Source organism: Typopeltis vanoorti, chromosome 24, assembly GCF_054136105.1.
Source record: "Typopeltis vanoorti isolate ZY-2024b chromosome 24, IOZ_Tvanoo_1.0, whole genome shotgun sequence".
Lineage (NCBI taxonomy): Eukaryota > Metazoa > Arthropoda > Arachnida > Uropygi > Thelyphonidae > Typopeltis > Typopeltis vanoorti.
In genome coordinates, this window is record NC_143572.1 from 64,012,990 (window position 1) to 64,036,598 (window position 23,609).

General features: G+C 35.4%; 1 protein-coding gene across 2 annotated transcripts in view; it reads right to left on the minus strand.

Moving 5' to 3' along the window:
• LOC150093314 (uncharacterized) overlaps positions 1-23,609 on the minus strand; it is a 207,045-nt gene that overhangs the window by 53,168 nt on the left and 130,268 nt on the right. For both annotated transcript variants that reach the window (XM_090413488.1, XM_090413487.1), the window contains one exon: positions 2,769-2,871. In XM_090413488.1, the coding sequence (XP_090269614.1) occupies positions 2,769-2,871 (103 nt within the window). The remainder of the gene's footprint in view (positions 1-2,768; positions 2,872-23,609) is intronic.

A 23,609-nucleotide genomic window follows, 5' to 3' on the forward strand; every position in this document is an offset into this window, starting at 1 on the left:
TTTCAGAATGCTGGTTTGAATCCAGTGAAATATCAATAAAATTCATAAACTTATAGTTTATTCTGTCCTAATATGGTACTGTGAGTGAATACTGTTCAAAAACTAAATAATTCTATTCTAATTTTGATGATGATACTGAGATTGATAACTGGATGTATGTCAACTTATACGACTTAGACATATTTAGCTGGAACTTAATTTTTATTATTTTTAAGTGTATTTTGTAAAATGCTCAGTACTTGAGGTAAGGTAAGGTAGGAAGGATTATACATGTTCTTTAAAAGTTTAAAACTTGTTACCTTTCAGAACAGTAAACCATTCCAGTACTTTAACAATAATGGTAAGATAACTGATATTAATCTTACAGATGGATCATGATTCCGCATTACAGCAGAAGCGCATTACGATCTACTTAAAACAAACCTGTTTGATGTTTCCATCAACGGCATATTGAATCAATTTTGTCAACTACCACACCTGTTTAATTATATTGTACATGTTTTTTTCCTCAATTTATTATATTAAAATTCATTATGATGCAGTATCTTTATAATGATCCTACTCATTTGGATTTTTTATTTATATCATTTTAATTGGAAAATAATGGAAGACAAAAATTATTGATAAATGTTAATAGAAGATATATAAAAAAAAAGTTTTTCATTTTTCGTCAAGATTTACTCCCATTTCCCATTACCATTCTGATTCTTCTTCATTCCCCCTCTCATCAATTCAAGCAGTAGTTATATTACAAATACATGCTTTTCGATAATCACGAATTTTCAATTCACATTTTATAAATTAACAAGGAAACATTCAAAATAATGTTATGATTATCACAAAAAATACAATACTTCACTGTTTTAATGGCATTGGAAGAATGCATTACATAATTTTATATAGTTTAAAACTATATATAAATATATTCAGTAAAATCAATATACAAGGTAGCCATAAAATAACTTTCCCTCTTTGGAGGCATCTGTAGCTAAAACCAATAAACGGAATGAGACCAAATTTTATATTGAGACTTTTGAAGGCATGCGGAGATGATTTCTGTGAAAAAAAAAGAATTAGTACCAAAAGTCGCTGATAGGGAAAATTTTGGTGCTGGCAGAGCCAAAAACAAGCGGATAATTACATTAAAAGGCAGATAAAATGGAATAACATTTCGACGGTGTAAGTGACAGCTGTATCACTCATTCCAGCTGGATATGTGGTGCGTTACAATGATAATAAGATTAATAATAATCAAACTAAAACAACAACTTGCGAGACACACAAAAATTAATGTAGTGATTGAACCCACAGGAAATAATGTTTCATTTAAGAATCCGGGTCCCCTGGAACACATACACAATTTTCAATGTGTTGACCTTTCTTGTGCACAACAGATTGCATCCGGTGTGCGACATGCTCTACAGCTGAGTGTAAGGAGTCGGATTGGATGTTCATAACAGCTCGTTTTATGTTCTCTTTCAAGACATGCAAGTTGGGAACACCACCAACATACACAACAGGTTTCAAATACCCCCACAGCCAAATGTGATGTCCGGGGATCGAGGCAGCCATGCCGTCAGAAGGAACTGACTGATAATCCTCTCATTACTGAAATGCTGGAGTAAAAGGTGCTGTACTGAACATTCAATGTGTGGCCATGCTCCATCCTGCATAAAACTTATGGAGTCCAAACATTATGTTTGCTGCAATGCAGGAATGACAAAATTTTCCAACATTCATCGATAAATCTCTCCAGTAATGGAGCAGGTTACAGGACCTGTAGGGGTAATATGCTCAAAAAAGTATCGTCCTATTAAGAAATCGGCTGTGAAGCCACATCACATGGTTACTTTTGGAAAATGCAGTGGTACTTGCTGGATTGCTTAGGGATGTTCAGATGCCCAAATTCTGCAGTTGTGAGTGTTGATTGACCGATTCATTCAGATAAAAATGAGCCTCATCACCCCACAATATTCTCCAAGGCCAGTCATTGTTGACCTCCATTCGGGCAAGAAATGTTAGCGCGAAGGTCATGCGCTTATCATAATCTGTGGTAGTTAGTGCTTGCACACAACTGAACTTATATGGATAGAAGTGAAGCATTTTCTGTAAGATTTTCCAGACTGTACATAAGCCATATCAAGTTTGCAAGCTATGGCACGAGCGCTTGGACCAGTACTGATCCCTGTGTCATCGAACACCGCAGTAGCAACATCTGTTACTGTCTCTTCTTGCACTGCTTTCCATCCTCTGCCAGGTCTAACTTCTAGTGATCCAGTTTCTTCAAACTTCTAAATCATAGCTCTCAGTGCTACAGCTGGCATAGGACCTGTATGCCAGTTAAGAAGCCTTCGAAATTCCCAAAGGGCTGCTACAGCATTGCACTATTTAAGGTAAAACAGCTTAACAAGTAAAGCACGCTGAGGCAAGGTAGGACGCACAATTAGTCAATCATTCGAATAACTGCCTGAACGTTCCCAATCCCTTTTTAAGTGGAATTGGTGGTGCTGCTGTCACGTACGCACAGTAAAATTTGCACAATCCTTTTTACCTGCATTTACTACAAATATCTGACTGCTTTTGGCTCTGCCAGTGCCAAACTTTCCCCTGTCGGCGACTTTTGATACTAAATCTTTTTTTGTGGAATTCATCTCCCCACGCGTTCGAAAGTCTCAATATAGAATGTGGTCTCATTCCGTGTATTAGTTTTAGCTACAGATACCTCCGAAGAGGGAAAGTTAATTTATGGCCACCCTGTACATGTATACCTTTTGGCTCTGAGCAAGCATAGCAAACGTATTTTTCAGGCACATCTTTTTCATCTTCTATATCAAAACAGACTCCATGTTGCCAAGCTAAGCACACTTCACACTAAAAAAAAAAAAAAAATCTCATCTCAATAATAGTTTCTATAAAATCTTGTAAAAACTGAAAAGCTATGCAATAAAGACACATCAAAAGAGCAATATACTGCATGAAATGTAAACTAAGAGCATGTTTTTAACTTCTCTGCCAACAGTGGTTTCTCAATAGTCAAATAAAAAATTTAACCAATTTATCCCATCAAGGATGTGAGGAACATTTATGTGGACTTTTCAAGTTAAGATAATTTTCACTATCATTATTCATGTCAGAAACTTGGGTCTCTCCAGTTCACCTTTTGCTGAAAAAAACTTGTGAAAAAGGCTATCTTTCTTTATCTTCCTATTCAAGCATAAATTAACATCAAATGTCAGTTTACTTTGCCATAATATGCACAGGATGACAAGATATAATAATAAAGTGCCAACTGTTGGACCAAGGAGATGTACATACAATGACATTTCTAGACTTTGGAGTATGTGACAATTATGCATAGCAATCAAGATTACAGCGTGCAGGCTCAGACACTTTTCAGTAATGAGGACCTTTATGAAGGTTTAATATGTTAGGAGGAATTATATGGTATCTCCATGGAGTCTGAGACTCATCATGGTAGACTCCAACTAACTATTATACACACAAAACCTATCATACCTTCATTAAACATATTCACTGTCAGGAAACTCACAATTAATTGTGGCAATGGATTCCACTCATTCACCACTCTCAACAAAAAAATCTAGTCTGCACACACACACTTACTAACTACACTCTTACACAACTTCCAGATGACCCCCCAGTTCTCTATTTGCCACATATTGAAAAATTTCCTTTGCATCAATTTTATAAAACTCCTTTAATATCTTATAAGTGTCTATCATGTCACCTTCAGCCTGTCCTTATAAGGAGTATCCCACAGATCTCCAACCAGCTTAGTCACTTGTCTCCGAATCTTCTCTACCACCTCTTGGTCACCAGAAACCCAGGTGACTAAATCTGTGCAACAGTAGTCAAGATGCAGTTGAATCATAGCCTTATAAAGAGGGATAATAACTTTTCAATCTTGTTAGCGTGCTTTTCAACATCTCTGAGCTATTTTACCAACTTTTGCAATATGCCCTCTGAACTTTAACTCTGGCCACAATTATCAAACATACTTGGCCTCATCAATTTCCTGCAATCCAGTAGCATCAATATGATGCATTGTATGCAAACTTTTCAACTCAAAGTGTATAACCTTACATTTTGCAACATTAAATTGACAATCATTACCTTTGCTCTCCCCACTTTTGCATCAACAGCAAACTGAATATCCCCCCTCCTTAAATCTTACCCTATATCGCTGATATACAAATTGAAGAGTAGTGATCCTAGTACAGAACCCTGAAGCACTCCACTAGTAACCCTCATTCTCCTAGATTCCACTCCACCATATAGAACTATCTGGTGTCTGTCTGTCAGTCACCAATGTATCCATGCTACTAGCTTCATACCCATTCACTCCACCTTTTGTAGGTTTTTCATTGCAGTATTCTGTCAAATGACTTTGCAAAGTCCAGTAGTATCACGGTGTAGTCATTTCCTTTATCCAATTCTGCAGTCAGTTTATTATAAAATGTGAAAAAAATTACTAAAAGAGGACCTACCCTTTACAAAGCTGTGCTGCCCACTACAGAGTATTGCATCTCTATGCACTCCCACTATTGGATTTTAACCAATTTTCCAATATTTTAACAACCACTCCTGATATTTTAATTGGTCTGTAGTGTGCGGATGATGGAAAATACTTTGAGGAAAGTAACACAAAGAAGAACGTTAGTTAATAGTAAAACAGAGAGAAAAAAAAGCAGTATAAAGACTTGATTAGGGAGATACAAAGAGAGATAAGAAGGGAAAAAGGAAGAGTGGTTAGATGAAATAAGTAAAGATACAACAGCAAAGACAGAAAGAAAGGACATAAAAGGTGTTTATAAAAACATTAATATGATGACAGGAAGGAGAAAGATGCTAAGGACTGGAGCAATCAAGAATGAAAGAGGTGAAATTCTGATAGAAAAAAGAGAAGATATTACAGAGATGGGAAGAATATGTAAGTAAACTTTACGAAGACAGGGAAAGAGGAGAAAATCAAAGGAAAGAACATAGTGGGCAGAGACTGTGCATCATGAGGGAGGAATTGAATCTAGCAATTCAAAAGATGAAAGAAGGAAAATCCCCTGGAATAGATGGTATACAGATAGAACTTATAAGGAACATAGGTGAAAAAGGTATGGAAGTGTTATGGCAAATTATTAACGGAATTTATGAAGGAAAAGAATTACCAGAGGAGTTTAGAAGATCAATTTTTATCCCCATTCCAAAAAAGACTGGAGTTTTAGACTGCAACAATTTTAGAACGATAAGTCTTATAACACACGGCAAAAATTCTGGTGCAAATAATTTTAGAGAGAATTAGGAATAAAATAGAAAAAGAAATGAACGAGGAACAGTTTGGATTCAGAACCAACAGAGGAACTAGAGAGGCTATAACTTGTCTAAGAATTATTGGGGAGAAAACACTAAACCATGGTGGAAAGTTGTTTTGGGGATTTCTAGATTTTGAAAAGGCATTTGATATAGTGAAACATGAAAGGCTTTTTGACATTCTAGAAAATACTGATATTGACTCTTATGACACTTGGAAATTTTAAAGAGATTATATTGGTCACAAATAGCATCAGTATGTGTAAATGGAGAGGAAACAGGAGAATTACGGGTGGAGAGAGGAGTCAGACAAGGATGCAAGTTATCACCATTATTGTTTAACTTTTATAGTGAACAAATGTTTAGAGGGGCACTTGAGGATGTAGAAGAAGGAATAAAAATAAATGGAAGAATCATTAATAACTTAAGATATGCGGATGATGTAGTAGTGATGGCAGAAAGTGAAAATGGGTTACAACAAATTATTCAAATTGAAAACTCTTGTAAAGAGTATGGACTAAGAATTAACACAAAAAAGACCAAGATAATGATAATGGGTAGAAAAATAGGAGATAATGTAAAAATAAGATGTGGAGGAAAGATTTTAGAAGAAGTGGAAAGATTTCAATATTTAGGTAGCTGGATCTCAGAGAAAGGAACTTCAGAGTTGGAGATTAGAAATAGAATAGGCAAAGCTAAATCGGCATTTATGGAAATGAAGAGAATTTTAATAAACAAGAACACTAAAATAGGCGTTAGAATTGGAATAGTTAAAGCAACAGTTTGGAGTATTGCAAGTTATGGAAGTGAGTCATGGACACTAAGAGAGATATGGAAAGAATTAATGCATTGGAAATGTGGTGTTATAGAAAGATGGAAAAGATTAGCTATACAGAAAGAATATCAAATCAAGAAGTTTTAAGACGAGGTGGGATGGAAAGAACACTGTTAAAGAATATTATGCAAAGAAAGACTAGATTTGCAGGACATCTTCTGAGAGGTTCTTCGGAACACCTGACAAGAACTATATTACAAGGGAAAGTTGAGGGGAAGACCAACTAGAGAGTGGTTTAATGACATCATGGAATGGACTGGTTTAAGAATGATGGAAGTGACAGACAGAGAGAAATGGAGAAGAGCTGCTCATCTGCTGCAACCCTCTTGCTAGAGGATGCTACCGGACGACGACGTAGTTTGCTACCTCTATTTTGGAGCCACTTTTATTCAATGATATTTATCTACCTGATTTTTAATATGCATCTCTGTTGCAACTGCAACTATCATTCACCTGATGATATAACTTTTCAAATTGATCAGAAACTTAACTATTTCTTTTGCCTCTGTCACCTTCTTACCATCATTGCTACACATAACAAAAAAACTCTTTTGGATTCACTTTGGCTAGTTTAGCTAATTTTCTTTCATTATCTGATTTGGCCTTTCTTACCATACTAGTCACCCTTCTTGCTCGCACTTTTTACTGCTCATTACTGCACCAATCATGGCAGATGTGTAGACCACCTTTACAAATGGGGCATGCTTGCCTCATCTAGGTGCAATTGTGGATCACCCCACCAGACAATTAGTTATATTACAGCAGAATGTGCCCAACATGCATACAATGGGAACATGTCGGACTTCATCCATGCTACACCAAGTGCAGTCAATTGGATAATCAACCTAGACACACAGTTGTAGTCTATTCTTGAGTGTCTCTTTTATGACTATATTATGTATTATTATGTTATATATGTATATTAAGTATTATGTTTATATATATACTAAAGTTTATTGTAACGTAACTTTTCATGTGTGAGCTATACCCTAAATAAATAAATAACTGCTCATGAGTATGCTGATCACCTTTTTCTGCTTTCGATTTTTGCAGCTCTTTCTTTATATCTCTATTTATTCACTTAATCCCTATTTCCTTATTTCCAGTTTTCAGCACTTTCATACTTTCTGAATTCACTTTTACTTTCATTCTCCTGCCTGCTGTACTGCACAACAATTGTTTTTGCAGTCGCTCTAGCTGTTATTTAGCTATGAAGGATACCATGTAAGCATGCTATTTCACTCCTCACTGTCACTTCATCATCCACATTACTTTCAGCCACTGCTTTTGCATTTGGCAGAATACTTTAGCTTATTGAACCAAGTAATTCGGCTTCACTTAGGCCCATATATGTTCTGATATATAAGCTTAAGTGATAAATGGGAATTTTCTTTTAAATATATAGTGTGTTATGTCTAACAACTGTGATTTACTAGTACTCTTGCCTGTTTTGCAGGACTTCTTGTAATGTGAATTCAACTAAACTGAATTCAAAATTAAAGCCTTCCAAACAAAAGGCACTACAGCTATCAGTGATTTATAGACTTATTATTTAAATAATTTATGTTAATAATCATGGTTATTATCTTTATAAACATGACAATGCAAATAGTTTTAAAAGATAAATAAAGTTGGGAAGTGTGCTGTTGGGTCAATGTTTCAGAATGCAACATTTTACACTTTAAAATGCCTTAGAATGCTATTTGTGAAGGTGAGTGAAGGGAAAGTCTTACTGCAAGAAGCAGTGGAATGAGATACAGGGATAACAGTGAGAAACGAAATAAAGTTCAAGAAAATAAGACAAGTTTTGAAAACAAAACAGAGGATTATGCAGTAGTGAGAAGTCCCTCCCACCAAAGAACCAAAGTTATTCTTCAGTAGTATATGATATGGATTACACCATATCTGGATTACTGCATGCAGATTCAGTTACTTGGTTTTGAGGAACTTCTGGAAGTGTTAGGAGATCAGTAAAACTAAGGTAATACTATCATGACTTGGAATGTTGCAAAACTGAGCAATTCCTCAGGGCTTGCAGACAGAAGAAAAAAAGGTGATATGAGAAATACATAGTGAGAACAGATGCTATCTCTAGAAGTTGAATAAAGGAGTGTTCAAGATTTTTTTTCATGAAGAGTGGATGAGCAGCATTTATTCCGGCAATGATGAAGAATGATGAGTGTGACCATGGTAGTGAACGAATTTAAGATACAGTATATAAGAGATATAGCAATAATAAGAGTGGGCTTCCTTCAAAAAAGAGAATATTTTTGCAGTTTTTTTTTCTGAAAATGAAACAAATGAATTAACATTTGTTTGGTTTGTGTAACTTATGTGTAAAGTAAAGTTTTTTCAATTTATAGCACATAATTAAATAATTCAAAATAGTCACAAAGCAATGTGTAATTCGAGGTTATAAATTTTGTTTCATAAAGAACAATCAAAAATGGAAGCAATTCTATGGACAATGAATGACATTCAATAATAAAACAAGATAGCTTTTACTACAGATTCAAGACTACTACAATCAAGTTTCAGTTAATTAATTTTATAATTTTCTCTGATGAATCTATTAATTCTATTTATACGATTATATTCTCAACTGTTACCAGATGCATTAAAATAACCTTACCACTCATAATTATTAAAAAATTAATTACAGCTAAAAATAGCTAGCTTAAAAAAATAATGCTTTTTTTTTTTTAAAAAAGTATATTTCTTCCCACCCATCTGTCCTCTTCCTCAAAAAAATTATTTCTATCTTCAGATCCTTCTCTCACCCCCCCCCAAATGCTCTCTACCCACCCTTAATAATAATAATATTATACACATAAAAAACCTGGTTTTTTTTCAAATAATTCCCCCACATTACCCCCACTTTCCCAAAATCCCTTTCCTTTAACAGCAGATGGATGCATATCGCCAGGATAAGGAGGCAGCAAACAACACCCAAAAAGGTATGTCCGAATTTTCCTTCTATATCATTCTTCATATATTAGTTTTATAACACTTCAGTAATACCATAAGATTTGAGTAAAGAGCCAATCATATTGTTAAAAAAAGGGGCACTCCTAAACAAAAGTAGGCTATATTAGTCATTAAAATAATAGTATATTTCTTCAATATTTAAAAGAAAAAAAATAAATTGAAGAAATTTTCACTGTCACCAGTGATTAGTAAGAACTAGTCTTAGTAACAAATCTGATATGCAAATATTTTATAAGAGGTAGAATACAGTTTAAAGTTCTCATAATTGGCTAAAATGAAGGATAGCTTAGTGCAGAGATTAGTTATTTGGATACAATCAAAAAACACCAGTACAAGACAAATAAATCATGAGATCCTGTCCTGAACACTTTGTAATTTGCTGATGAAATTCAAGTTTTAACATGTGGCTGACAATTGTTAGATTGTCAGCCACATGTACTTCGCTAAATGTCCCATTGGAGAGGAATGGTGAACGTTTCCTTAGAAGCGGCAGTAGATACGACTATGTCCGGCAGCTAATCAAGGACAACCAGAAACAATGTCATGTGCGAAGTATAGCCTAATCAGACGCCAACCAGTAGTGTTTAACAAAAGGTAGACAGACCTGGCAGACCTGATTTCTGGCATACTGATGGTAAAGTACAGTATTTTGTTATATGTTATTCAGTTGCATTAGAGGAAAGAAAGTAATTGTGTAATGGTTGAATTTGGACAGTTTACTAGAGAACTCTAAGTGATTATTTTGATTTGTAATAGCTGGTGTCCATCAGACAAATTGTCTTGGAATGAATATATATGAGTGTGATAGAATTCAATATATGAGACAAGTGTAGCAGATAGAATCTGATTGGAATTTCTTTAACATAAAATCTGAGTATATCAATGTGTAACTTATAGAAGAGAATTATTGCTTATATAGTACTGTGCTTATTTCCTCTGTCAAGTATTGTTTAGTATGACTTTAGAATTAACTTAGTATGAATTGATTTTGCATGACCTTGAGTCCATTGAATGTGTGATATTTTATAGCTGTATGTGTCTTAAGATCCAAATAAACATGTTTTGTTTTTATACTTGAGTTTCGCCTGAATATGAGAATCAAACTACCACTCATAAAATTAGAACCTAAGCGGGAGGGAACTGAAAGTTTATAGAGTTAGACTAGAGGTCATGACTGCTAGTCAAAATCTACTTGGCTGTAGTAAAGAGTTTTGTTAATGAGCATATACATGAAATTCTGGGAATGTCTCTCTGAATAAGAGTCCCTTCTATTATAGGACATTGGCTGGTGCAGCTTAAAAATATAAATCTGTCAATATCCAAAAAGGAGACAAGCTCCAAAATAGATAATTCTTAGGTCCGATTGTAGAATAGAAAAATAGTGATAAAACGAGTAATAAAGGTAAAATATAGGAGAAAGCAACGACATAACACCATGGCATTGATCAACAATTCAACGTGACAGAAGAACTGCTAGTGCTTGTACCTATGAAGGGAACGACGAAAGGCACTGATATTCTTGAAGCCGCCAAGAAAATGCTCCAGCTTTTCGACCTCAGCTTAACCAACTTCGAGGGTGTGGTAAGTGATGGTGCCCCTGCTATGGTGGGAAAGAACGAAAGGTTTGTTGTTCTGCTATGGAAAGAACCAGAATTTATACCACTGTTTAATCCGCCAGGAGAATTTGTGCATGGAAACTATTGGATTTGAGAATGTCATGAAAGTTATTGTGACTGTCATCAACATTGTTAGGGCAAGAGGATTGAATCATTGTCATTTCCAAGGGTTTTTGACCCAAGAGTGTGAATTGGATCACAGCGATGTGGTTTATTATAGTTAAGTGTGTTGGTTGAGCAGAGGGAAGGTTCTTAAAAGTCTTTGACTTAAGGAGCAAAATACAGCAGTTCATGCAAACCAAGAGAAAGCCAATTGTGGAATTGAATGATCCAAAGTGGATGACAGACTTTGCCTCTGTAACCGACATCTCGTTGCATTCACTTTTAGCTTCTCGCTGAGTCCAACTGTTCATCTCTTGATGAATATGCTACAAAATTAGCCACGTTGCGAAGTGAATTCGAAGAGAGATTTAGTGATTTTTGTAATTGACAGTCTTCTTTAGATTTATTTTCAATGCCATTCAGTGTCAATGCTGCTGAAATGCCAGGCTCAGTACAAATGGAGCTGTTTTGAATTCCAAAAGAACTCTTCTTTGAGAGAAAAATTATTCAATGTGCTCTTGCTTACATTTTACAAAGACTACATTTCTGAGGATGCATTTCCTAATCTTTGCCAGCATGCTTGGAAGATGTGCACTTTGTTAGGAAGCACATACTTATGTGAGCAGTTCTTATCCAGAATGAAACGTGAAGTCCAAGACAAAAACTCAGATTACGAACCAACATTTCGAGAATACTCTGTGCATAGCGACTTCCAACATTGATTCCAACATCAACAAGCTGATCAAGGATAAACATTGCCAAGTTTCCCATTGACATTGTAAAAAAATGAATGTTTTATTCATTAAATTATCTTTTTCAAGTATTGATTGTAATTACTTATCATGAACCCGACTCCTACCTACGCTCTTAAAGCTGAGTTTGTTTATTTTTATAGGATTTTATGTAAAGTATCAAATGTATAGCATTCCTTGTGAATCTGGAAAGCATCTTACAATTCTAAATACCACAGCATAGCTTAGTGGTCCACGGGCTTAATTGAAATTTTTAATGCCCACACTGTCTGAAAAGTTGAAGATCTCTGTAATACAGGTTAAGAAAGAAAAGGAAGCAAACTATGTTTTTAACTAAACAAACAGAATTTATTTACTTTTTAAAAGTATTCATAAAACAGCCACCTAGCAGTTCATCAAGTGTATCTGTACAGTCATTTGCATGAAAATCTGTACTAATCAGGCTGGCACACACCAGTCTGGTTGGACAAATGGATAGCATACCTGCTCTTCAACCAACAGGTATGGGCGGTTTAAATCACATGGTAGTATGGATGTCTGTTGTTTAGTGTGAGACTGCCTTGCTTACTGGAGCCTGAAGTGGCTTGAAAAATTCCTGGATTATCTAGACCTTAATCCAGAAATAGTAGAAACAATATGATTGAAAACAGTAGCAACAATGAAGCAGTCCCTAAATCTTTTGGCTGCATTAATTAACCAAATACAGTGATACCCCAAAGTTGGCAGGACCAACAAAAAGCGCATAAGTCGAATTCACGTAACTCGGGGTATAATTTGGCATGTAATTTATATATACAAACATACAATTGGGACTAAAGGTTTATAAAAACACCTATATTTTTTAAGAAATATACAGTAATCATAATTGTAGTTTTTTGTACATAAAAAAAAAGAAAGTTATTTTGATGTCAATGGTTTCATAAAATCTAATAGATTTGTCTGAAATAATGTCTTTTTCTTGTCATGCAAAATTTCTTCATAGCAAGCCAGTGATTTTTTATTCCTTGCCTTGTGGCTACAATTCGTTCCTCATTAGAATCTATGTCCTCCAAAATCTGTAAACCTTTCTTAATTAAGCTGAGACCTTCTGTTAATTTTGCAATTGTGATGTGCTTTTCTGGTAAAACTGGATCTGAGGGTTTGGTCTCTTCAGTAGCGCTTTGCTTACGCATCTCTATGAGCTCAATGATTGTAAGCTCCTTGTTATGCGAGTCTAACAGCTCGCTGACATCTTCACTGTCTACTTCTAAATCTGATTGCCTGGCAAGGTTGACAACTTCTTCTATTGCCTCAGCAACTTATCAGTTTCTGGCAACATTTCCGTTTCGCATTTAAAAAAGGATGGACAAAGTTTTTTCCAGACACCATTCCAGGTTTTTTGGGAAATTTCACCCCAAGAATCTCCAATAATCCTTACAGCATCTAAAACATTAAACTGTTTCCAAAACTCTTTAACAGGCAGTTGCTCCTCGTTTTGAATCATAGCTTCATTCAGACTTGCAAACAAACGCCATGTGTAGTACGCTTTGAATGTTTTGATAACTCCTTGGTCCATCGGTTGAAGTAAGCTGGTTGTATTTGGAGGCAAGAAAACAACTTTTACACGTAGATCAAAATCAATTAAAGTTGCAGGAGGGTGACCAGGTGCATTATCAATAATGAGCATAACTTTAAACGGAATTTTTTAAAACTGGCAATAACGTTCAACTTCAGGTATGAAGTGGTGACCAAACCAGTCTTCAAAAATAGAAGCCGTCACCCAAGCTTTAGAATTTGACTTCCAAATCACTGGCAAGACAGTTTTTTGGTTTTTCTTTCAGAGTTCTTGGATTTTCGGAGCAATAAATTAAGAGAGGTTTTAACTTGCAATCACCAGCTGCATTTCCACCAAGCATTACTGTCAACCGGTCTTTGGAAGCCTTAAAGCCAGGAAACGTTTTTTCTTCACGTGCGATGAAAGTTCTCTTAGGCATCTTTTTCCAGAACTACATTAAATATGGTTTGACTGCTATAGCTACCTTCCTCGATGATAGCCTTAAGTGTCTCAGGAAAAGCAGACGAAGCCTCTTTATCAGTGCCTGCAGCCTCTCCACTCTCCGCGATGCTGTGCCAGTTAGTGATTTTTAAATCAGTTGAACCAACCATTACTGGCCACGAAATTTTCTTCTTTGGCCGCTTCTCCATCTTCTACTTTTAGCCTCTCAAAAATCAACTTGGCTTGGCTACATATCGTCGTTTGATCAACTGGGCAATTTTTTTCTCTCACTTGATTATCACACCATAATTTAAGTATCATTTCCATCTCACCAATAATCCCATGACGTTTACAAATTATGCTTGAATTCAATGATTGGGCATTTTTCACAGCAGCGAGAATTCTTTCTTTATCTTTCATGATAGTTCTTACTGTGGATTCCTGTAGATTGAACTTCTTTGATAGCTCACAAATTTTCATTCCGCCTTCAAAATCCTTAATAATGTTGAGTTTTGTTTCCAAAGTCAATGTTTTTCTTTTCTTGCTAGCTGTAGAAGAATCAGACTTGCTTCTTTTGGATGACATTATTATTTTTTATGTTATTTTATAGATTATAAAAATAGTGTATGAATGGAAACCGCACGAAACACGTCAGTGCTTGTTCACAGCATGTACGACACTGGCGAATGCGGCTGACACAGAAAAATACAACTAGTGGTGAGGCGTGACGGGAATACGTACATATAAGAAACTGCGTGACTCCGGATTCGCATAAGTCGGGGTATTACTGTATTATCTGGGAGACATTTTAGAAATTATGGACTTTACAACCGTGTTATAAATAACTCTTTTAATTTCCCGATGTTTCGATCTTCGTATTAAGATCATCATCTGTGGAGTATATACATATACAAGGACAAGCTGAGTTATATTACACACAGTAAGCTACAGAAACAATGATTTGATCAAGTTATTCAACTCGCATGACCTCTAGTAAAAAAAAAAAATTACAAATTAATTAATTAGAAACTACATCAAAGCTAAATTCTATTTAAGATAGCATGAGAAAAAACATCTTTCTTATAGACAGTCTTCTTTCAATAACAATGATGTCCTATTTTTAACATTACAATTGTTATTTTTGATTTAGGATTCTGGATTATCTACAGTCCTGTTTATAGTTAACTCATAATAACTACGAACATAAACGACACATTAAATATAATAACTATGGTGAAGCTGGCCTTTCTGATCATGCCCTGAACACTTTACATAGAATTGACTGGAAAAGCACCAGTTGTTTACACCACACCAAAACATGGTATGAATGCAAATTTAAGGAAGCCTGTGAGATTCTTATCAACCACCCCAATCTGAACAACAATGATGGTCTAAAAATCCCAAGCATATCTGATCTGATCCTGTGGCTTCCTCTCGAGAGGGTTGCAGCTGATTACTAGGGAGATGGTGATGCAAAGTGGTTTCCCGTTGCCTTCCTTGCCATATATTTATGACTGTAATCTGTGTGTTCACGGGTCTGGTTTGCCTGCTTGCAGGATTAAAAACCCCAGATAAACTGGCAGAAAAAACCTGGCTGTCCACGCCCAAGACCGGCTAACTTGGCTATGGCTGAGGAAGATTCTTAAGCTCCACACATCGTTGACGGGAATCAAACCTAGGACACGCTTTCCCCTGGCATATGGTTGCGAAGCGCAAAGCCACTAGGCTCACCATGAGGACCCCAAGCATATGGAAGGCACATGTTCTACCCACGGAACCTTTCTCTCTAAGAGTTAACTATAAACAGGACTGTAGATAATCCAGAATCCTAAATCAAAAATAACAATTGTAATGTTAAAAATAGGACATGATTGTTACTGAAAGAAGACTATCTAAAGAAAGATGTTTTTTTAAATAGAATTTAGCTTTGATGTAGTTTCTAATTAATTAATTTGTAATTTTTTTTTTTCACTAGAGGTCATGCCAGTAGAATAACCATTAATCAAATCATTGTTTCTGTAGCTTACCGTGTGTAATGTAACTCAGCTTGTCCTTGTATATTTGTATATATTCCGGATGATGATGATCTTAATATGAAGATCGAAACATCAGGAAATTAAAAGAGTTATTTATAACATGGTTGTAAAGTCCATAATTTCTAAAATGAATGCTGATCACTGTGCAACACTAAAAGAAAGGATTATCTGGGAGATACTCATTTTAAGACCAGCTCTAACCTAACACACACACACACACATACACACACACACACACACACACACACTACAGAGTGCCAAAAATGCGATATATTATTAATATTTTTTCTTATACCCATTACAGTTTTGAATTGTCTTCACTACTATTTGATTTGCTAATGCTTTGTGTATTGTGACAAGTTATTTGTACTATGAAGGTGCTGGCTGGACATTCAGTGAAACATTAGCAACTCTTTCTCAACAGCTCAATGGACTATTTAGGTCTAATGCTGTCATCACTAGGTTTCTCCATCCTAGGTCCCTCACCATCACACTCGGGTCTTCCAGTTCCTTGCAAAGTCCTCATTCATACAGTTCAGCAATTTGACTGTAAGATGGCCCAAAAACTTTTTCTCACTGCTTTTCTTTCAAATGTGAAAAGTTTTCTATTATTTCTCTCTCTCTCTCTCTCTCTGCTGTTGATCATACTTCACAACTGTAGGTTAATATCAGTCATAGATTGCTTAAATAGTTTTCCCATGGATTTTCTTAATAATACACTAGATTTCAAGAGCTGTAAAATTGCAAAATATCCACAACTGACCCTCTCAATTCTCTCCTCCATCAAGCCTCATCATCATTGTAACTGTAAATGGTGACTAGTATTCAGAGCTAATTAAATAATAAATATCTTATTAATTTTGTTCTAATTGGTAATGTGTTTAGTAACAAGTATCTATATTTACATTTTATAGATCTGGAAAAGACCATCTGAAAAGTAAAAACATTATAGCTGTTCAAAACACTGCAACTACATGGTGACAACATTATACAGAGCAATACATATCCTACACTTTAGGTGTAAGTCAGCAATTAGAATTATAGGATGTACAGGCTTCATGTAAAAAAAAACATAAGACAAGGCTGAATGTTATCTCTGAAGTTACATGAATACCAGAGAAAACAGTCAGTTGTTATACTCATCAATAAGACAAATCATGAAAATTGGATTCATGGAAAATATCAATTGCATTCTCAAGGAACAACTTGCAGAATAAGTAAAAGATTTCAGCTATTTAGGCACAATTTTTAGTGAAAATCGCAAATAGATAATATAACATGCAAAGTTAGTACGATGAGGAGCAAACTGAATAACTTTATTATTCAAACTTGTTAAATTTATTTAATAAGAAACAAAATAACCAAAACAACTACCAGTATACAAAACAGCATTCTTACTGATTTAAGTTATGGATATGAGAAAAATAGCCTTCAACTGGGTTAGAAATAACACAGTTAATCAAAGGAACATGTAAGCAGAGTTAACTAAGATGATGTTATCACTTAAATGGAATGGGATAGAAAAATTAGTGAAATAAGTGTTTGATGGCAGCAAGAATGCTAGAGAAAGACCAAGCTCCATATGGAATTATGCACTTAATAGTGCCAAATAAATGACATCTTCCATTTCTATTCTATTTTGATTTCTACTGAGCAGAGACAAGCAGGTTATTATTCCTCTTTATTGAGCCTTGATGAGACTTCATCTTGACCAATATATGTAGATCTGGTCACCTGGGTTTTTTGGCAATGAGGAAGAGATGGAGAGAATCCAGAGACAAGTGACCAAGATGGTAGCAAGTCTAAGGAATGAACCTTAAGAGAACAGGTTGAAGATCTGTGGGTTACAGAAATTGGTTGACAGGCAGAAAAGGGGTGATACGATTGAGACATACAAATTACTAAAGGAATTACAAATTACTCAAGATTAATACACAGGAAAGTTTTCAAAACAGGTCTGGTGGTGGGAGAACTAGGAATCATCCTTGGAAACCGAGCAAGAGTGTAGTTAGTAAGGGTGTTAGAACTAGATTTTTTTTTTTTGATTGGAGAGTGGTGAATGAGTGGAATAGGTTGCCAGAGTCTGATGTGGGTGCCATAACTGTGAATGAATTCAAAGCAAAGTATGATAGATACTGTGCAAATGTTGGACAGCACTTGGCATGGTATTTAGAGCCTCTCTCGATGAGTCTAAGGACTCCATGGGGTAGTCCATAATAATATTGGAGTTGACAATATATTAAGTCAGAAGAAAACTATATATACGAAACTAGTAAATAATTATACCTAGCTATGTAGTACTATTATAGTATTCTGTATACCCCTTTAAGGTACCTCTCATATGGTTTATAGGATATACCATGTCAGTAAATGATAATGAAAACAAGAGAGAAATAAGCCAAAAGACCAATCTAGTAGTATACAAGAGCTTTCAAACAAACTGTAACTCAGCTTTAACTTTAGTTGGTTTAGAAATAAAACAGTCGATCAAAGATATGAGTTCCGAGGAAACACTAGAAAGTGAACAGATGGCATCAATTGCATAACCATATTAAAAATGAAGATATATTAAAAGAATGAATTGACACTGTTAACATTCAGATAATCTAATGTAAATATAATCATTTAAACAGAATGGGAAAGATTAGTGAAACAAGTGTTTGATGCAAAAATATCAGAAGAAAAAAAAAAGACTCAGAGGAAGACCAAAAGACAGGCTGATGCAGAGTGAAACAGAAATGTAGGAGCTGATAAAATCAGGGGCTGACAAATAATAGGCCAATTTGGAAGAGTTTTGATAGAAAACAAGTTATGATTAACTACGGCTATCATAACATCTGGCTAATAATAAGTAAACTTGAAAGTGTACTCCAGAAAGTGATAACTGTTGATTCCTTTTTTGGAACCCGTTTGTCCATTTATAAACTTTTAATAATAGCCTTCAAAATTTATTTATTCTTTAAAATCTTCTCATGACTTCTGTTTAGTTACTTTTACACATAAGTTAGTATTCATACATTTTTTCCCCTATATTTTAATTTCTTAAGGAGTGCATGCTGACTCACTAGCTTTAAATTGTACGATTTTTTTTCTTTTTATGGACTGTTTCTTTAACTTCCTGTGTCTGCTACCATGGAGTCATTTTTCTATCTTAGAAGACAATCCTTCACCACATGCTTCTCTGGTTGAGTTAGTGTTTTCTTCAGATTTTGCCAATGAATCAACTTAGTTCTTATTTTTACCTTTCATGCTTTTATCAACAGCATTTCAATATTTGAGTTTACAGTTAATACTAGAGAGTTCACTTCAATTTTTTACAAAAGTGTTTGTACAATTTCTTCCCCCCCCCCAACCCAAAATGAAATAAGAAAAATATACTCATTTATAGCTTTTTTGGGACAATACCACATACTAGCACCTTATTAACATGGACATGTGATATACAGATGTAGCATTTAGAAATTTGTAATATTCAGCAATTTTTTACATGTTTACCTAGTTTGAAAATAAACTTAGTGAAAATAACATCTTCATTTCTTCTTCTTTCACCTTGAGGTGTCGAGGGCTTTCTATTCATTTAACTGCAACCATACACAAGGATAAGGTAGTTAGCCCTATGCCTCCCAGCATATCCTATCCTGTAGAAGTGTTGAGTTCTCAAGGCCAGTTTGCCTACATTTTTACTATGTCAGTTATTAAGATATTTGCTATATAAAATTTTTTTTAAAAATTATCCTATACATTTAATTATTTTTTATATATTTGTACAATAAATATATGCTTAATAAAGTGTGTGTTATATACTTATAATTTGCTATTCTTATTCTAGAAACATTATCACACTATAAAGTATCAATAAATAATTATTTTTAGTTTCCTTTCATATCCTTTTAATTTTCACTTTTTTTCTGCTAGCAAAGAATGGGTACTGGCACCTATTTTTTAGAAAAAATTTTTACTACTAATTAACATCCTACTCAATACCAGTGTATACTTTACTGTCTCTGACAAATCTGATGATGTTACTGTCAATAATAACATAACTGATAATGCTTTCTTGTTTTCGTTCACTTTATTATTATTTTGTGTGAATATGATGTCAATAATGACTGGGCTGTGTTCTGAGCAGAAATGTAGCACTTTGCTATTTTTATTAGCACTATTTTTTTTTTTTTCCCCCCAAACATTTCTCTATGATTTCATTTACTAAATTGTTGTTTTTCTACTCAAAAAGGACCAGTTTTTCTTTTTTCTTTAATGATGTGGAAAAATTCCTCTGCTTCTTCCCTAGTAGACTCCTGAGGGGGGGGGGACAACAAATAGATCGGATATCCTATTCCCATTTGAAATTTGCAAACACCATTCTAATTAAAAATGATTTCATTCAAGTTAACTCCATGTTTAGCAGTAAATGGCACAGCTGCTTCTGCTTTTTCCTGATTGCTGGTGCCTAACCTTTTTTTTTTTTTTTAAATATTAGCTAAAGGCTGCAAGGCCTAAAGGAAATCAATACCATGTGCAGTCAGAGATCAAGAAACAACAACATGTGGATATTCTTTTTAAAGAGTTGCAAGGGCTACAATTGGCAGTAGTAGCCTCTGGGGAACAGGTGGAAGGTTGTTCTGCAGAACATACATAGGTAGAAAGAATCAAAGATGAGTGGCAGCAGCAAGTTTGGTGAGTCAGCAGTTCAGCTGTAAAAGGATGCTAGGTATAACAGAAATGGAGGTGGGAGGCCTGCTGGATGCCAGTTCTGTTAACCAGTGATTGGCCATGAGTTGCATATCTATAGAAAAGGCACAATACAGGAACTTATTAAGTTCCTGTATTGTGCTACTTTGTGTGCGACAAGAGAGAGAGGACTGTTAATGTATACCTAATCTAGCCATAAATAATGTTACAACATTATCGTAGACTGTGAGATAGTTGCTGGAGACAGTCTATGAAAGAGGGATTGTCAATTAGGCAAACTGATAGCATCAAGAATATTTTATTATTATTAAGAGAGACCTCCAGGGAGTCAGGGACACATTGAGAGAGGCCACATATTACAAGCACCAGCTATCATACTTGTTGTTGAATTCATTCATACTGCTTGAACAAACATCCAATGGCAGTCCATTCCAATCATGCAGCACTCTATGAGGAAAAAATCTAGTCATCACCCTCTTCTTAGTAGCATTCATTTTCAGCTTCCAAGGACGCCCTCTTGTCCTTTCCCCCACAGTCCATAAAATGAAAAATTCCATCAACTGGAATCCTGTATAACCCTTTAAGTAGTTTGTAAGTTACAATCATATCATTCCTCTTCCTCCTGTTTGCTAGTGTCTGCAGTCTACAAATGCTCAATCTGTCTTCATAATCAGTAGTCCACAATCCTAATATCATTTTTAACTCTCCTTTGCACTCACCCTCTCCACTGTATCAGAATCACAATGGAAACTAGGAGACCAAACTTACATAATAGTCCAAGTGAGGTCTTATCAAGGCCTTGTAAAGAGGCAAAATGACATCCTTATCAGTACATGTGAAAGTTCATTTCAGCATTGCAATTATCTTTTGAGTTGTATTTGCAATCTTAGCTACATAGCCTATGAACTTCAACTTCCTATCCACTAACATTCCAAGATCCGTAGCCTGATCAGTTTACTCTAGCATAATCCCACCAATATAATATGACAATGGATATCTATGGGGGGGGGGGGGTGCTGAAAAGTTCTGTTCCAGATTTCTCTTCTTGACTGATACTAGCCTGAAATAGATGGGGCCAGGTTTGACAAATAGTGTGGGTGAGGCAAACATTGAAAGCCCAAGTTGTGTATTGTCTATTGGGTTTCGTGAGCAGGTGCATTGTTCTTGATGGTTAAGCTGAACATTATCATAAGCAAGCAGAGAAGAACTAAGGTGATTTTTGTATGAAAAGAGAGCACTGTTTGTAGATGGTCTTGGATCTTGAGATGTTTGAACACTGTATGGTTTGTCATATGAATAGGAGGAATAGAGAGAGAGAGAGGGAGAGAGAGTGCTATTGATCAGTATAGCTGTGAATAAAGTTTGAGGTCAGTGACAGAGGGCTGTTAATGTATACGTAATCTAGCCATAAATAATGTTACAACTTGAATAGCATGTAAACGTTTAATCTATCAATAAATCATTTACAGCTTTCAGCATATACAAACCACATGTTTAACGTGCATAGAATAGCACTCAATGTTCGAAATATCCCCCTTTTGCCTTCACACATGCCGGAAGTCTGTAAGGCCACATATCGATGGCAGCATGCAAAATATCCAAATTAAATGATGCCAATGCTTGCTCCAAATCCACCTTCAGGCTGGCGATGCTGGGGAGTTGTTTCTTGCTGGCTATTCTCTCAAGCTCTAACCACAATCTGAAGTCCAATTTATTCAGATCAAGATTTCCAGAAGGCCAATCAGATAGTGATACATGATCGGGCACTCCAACCATGGTCTTGATACACTATAGCAGAGACTTTGACCACTTTCTCACAGAAATGTAACTTGGATACCCCCTAATACATCACCCACCCCCCCATACTAAACCATCCCTGACACAGAACGATAACCTTTCTCCTCTCTGAATCCTGGGTGGTATGGAACTTGCTGTACGACATTCCAGGGCATATATCATTGTTTTGATGGTTTAAACGAATCTCCAATGGTGAAAATCTTCTCTTCTGTGAAGAGGATATCTCTATGTCTGTTGTTTGTGTACCACCAGAGAACTGTCTTTGATTGCATCACTCTCTGCTGCATTTGTGGTTTTAGGAAGTGTCTAGTAGAATAACAATAGGCTCTCTCACCACAGGTCATCAGTTAGTACATGTAACATAATTCGCTGTAAAACATTCATCTCTTGCAACATCACTTTCTGCGTTCTCACAGGATTAGCAGAGGTGTAATCCTGTGCCTTAACAGCCCTCATAAGCAGTTGCATCCTAACGCAACATGGTCGACCTGTTCTTTCGCAGTCAGATAAGTCTTCTATTGTTATAATGGTTAATAGTCTGATACACAAACACCCTACTGATCCCAAGTGTTTTAGCATGTTGAAAACACAGGTGGCTGCATGCCAGCCTTGTGTGTGCTATTACAGATAAATCAGATAAATCTGAAGAGAGAACATTCTCTACATTTAGAGAATATGCAATATAATGTAGAGACTGTTTATTGTTTACTGTGGTTTATCCACATCTGATTGCATTCATTAACTGTTAGTGACCTTTCTATGTCACTTTTTTTTTTTTATTTAAATATTTTTTCACATTTTGTTTTCAGCCAAAGCTAATTTAACTAGGTGGCAAACTCATCATGAAAGCTAATAAGATTTGTTGGATAATACAATTCTAATTATCGACACCATCAATTTCCTGACATGTACCCTCAAGGGATGTACAGGACATGATGGTACTACATGAAAAATTTACATCATTACTAACTTCCTATCTACACTTTTCCTCCAAATCAGTCTGTTACTTGTCAAGACGCCAACATTATCAGATCTTATATTTCAATCGTCTAAAGCACTTTGTACCGTATCAACCCACCTATATCTTGGTCTTCCTCTGGGTCGTTTTCCTGCCAACCTGGCAGAGAACACTTGTTTTGCTAATCTTTCCTCTCCCATTCTATTTAAGTGACCATACCACCTGAGATTAGCTAATGCATTCCTGGATGCTGACAATGTCAAGTTCTTTCCTAACATCCTCATTTTTAATATGATATTGCCATTGATGCCATCTGTTCACCCTCTAATCTTTCTCAGGACACTCATATCTGTGGTCTCTAGTCTTTGGTCAAGTGTTTTACTTCTAAACCAGCTCTCAGATACATAAATAAAACTGGTTTGAATACTGTCTTGTATATATACCGCTAATTTAGCGTTCTGACTAATTTCTCTCTTATTCCATATGAAGTTATTCATTTGACTTCTTACCATAACAGCTTTGTTGATTCCGTT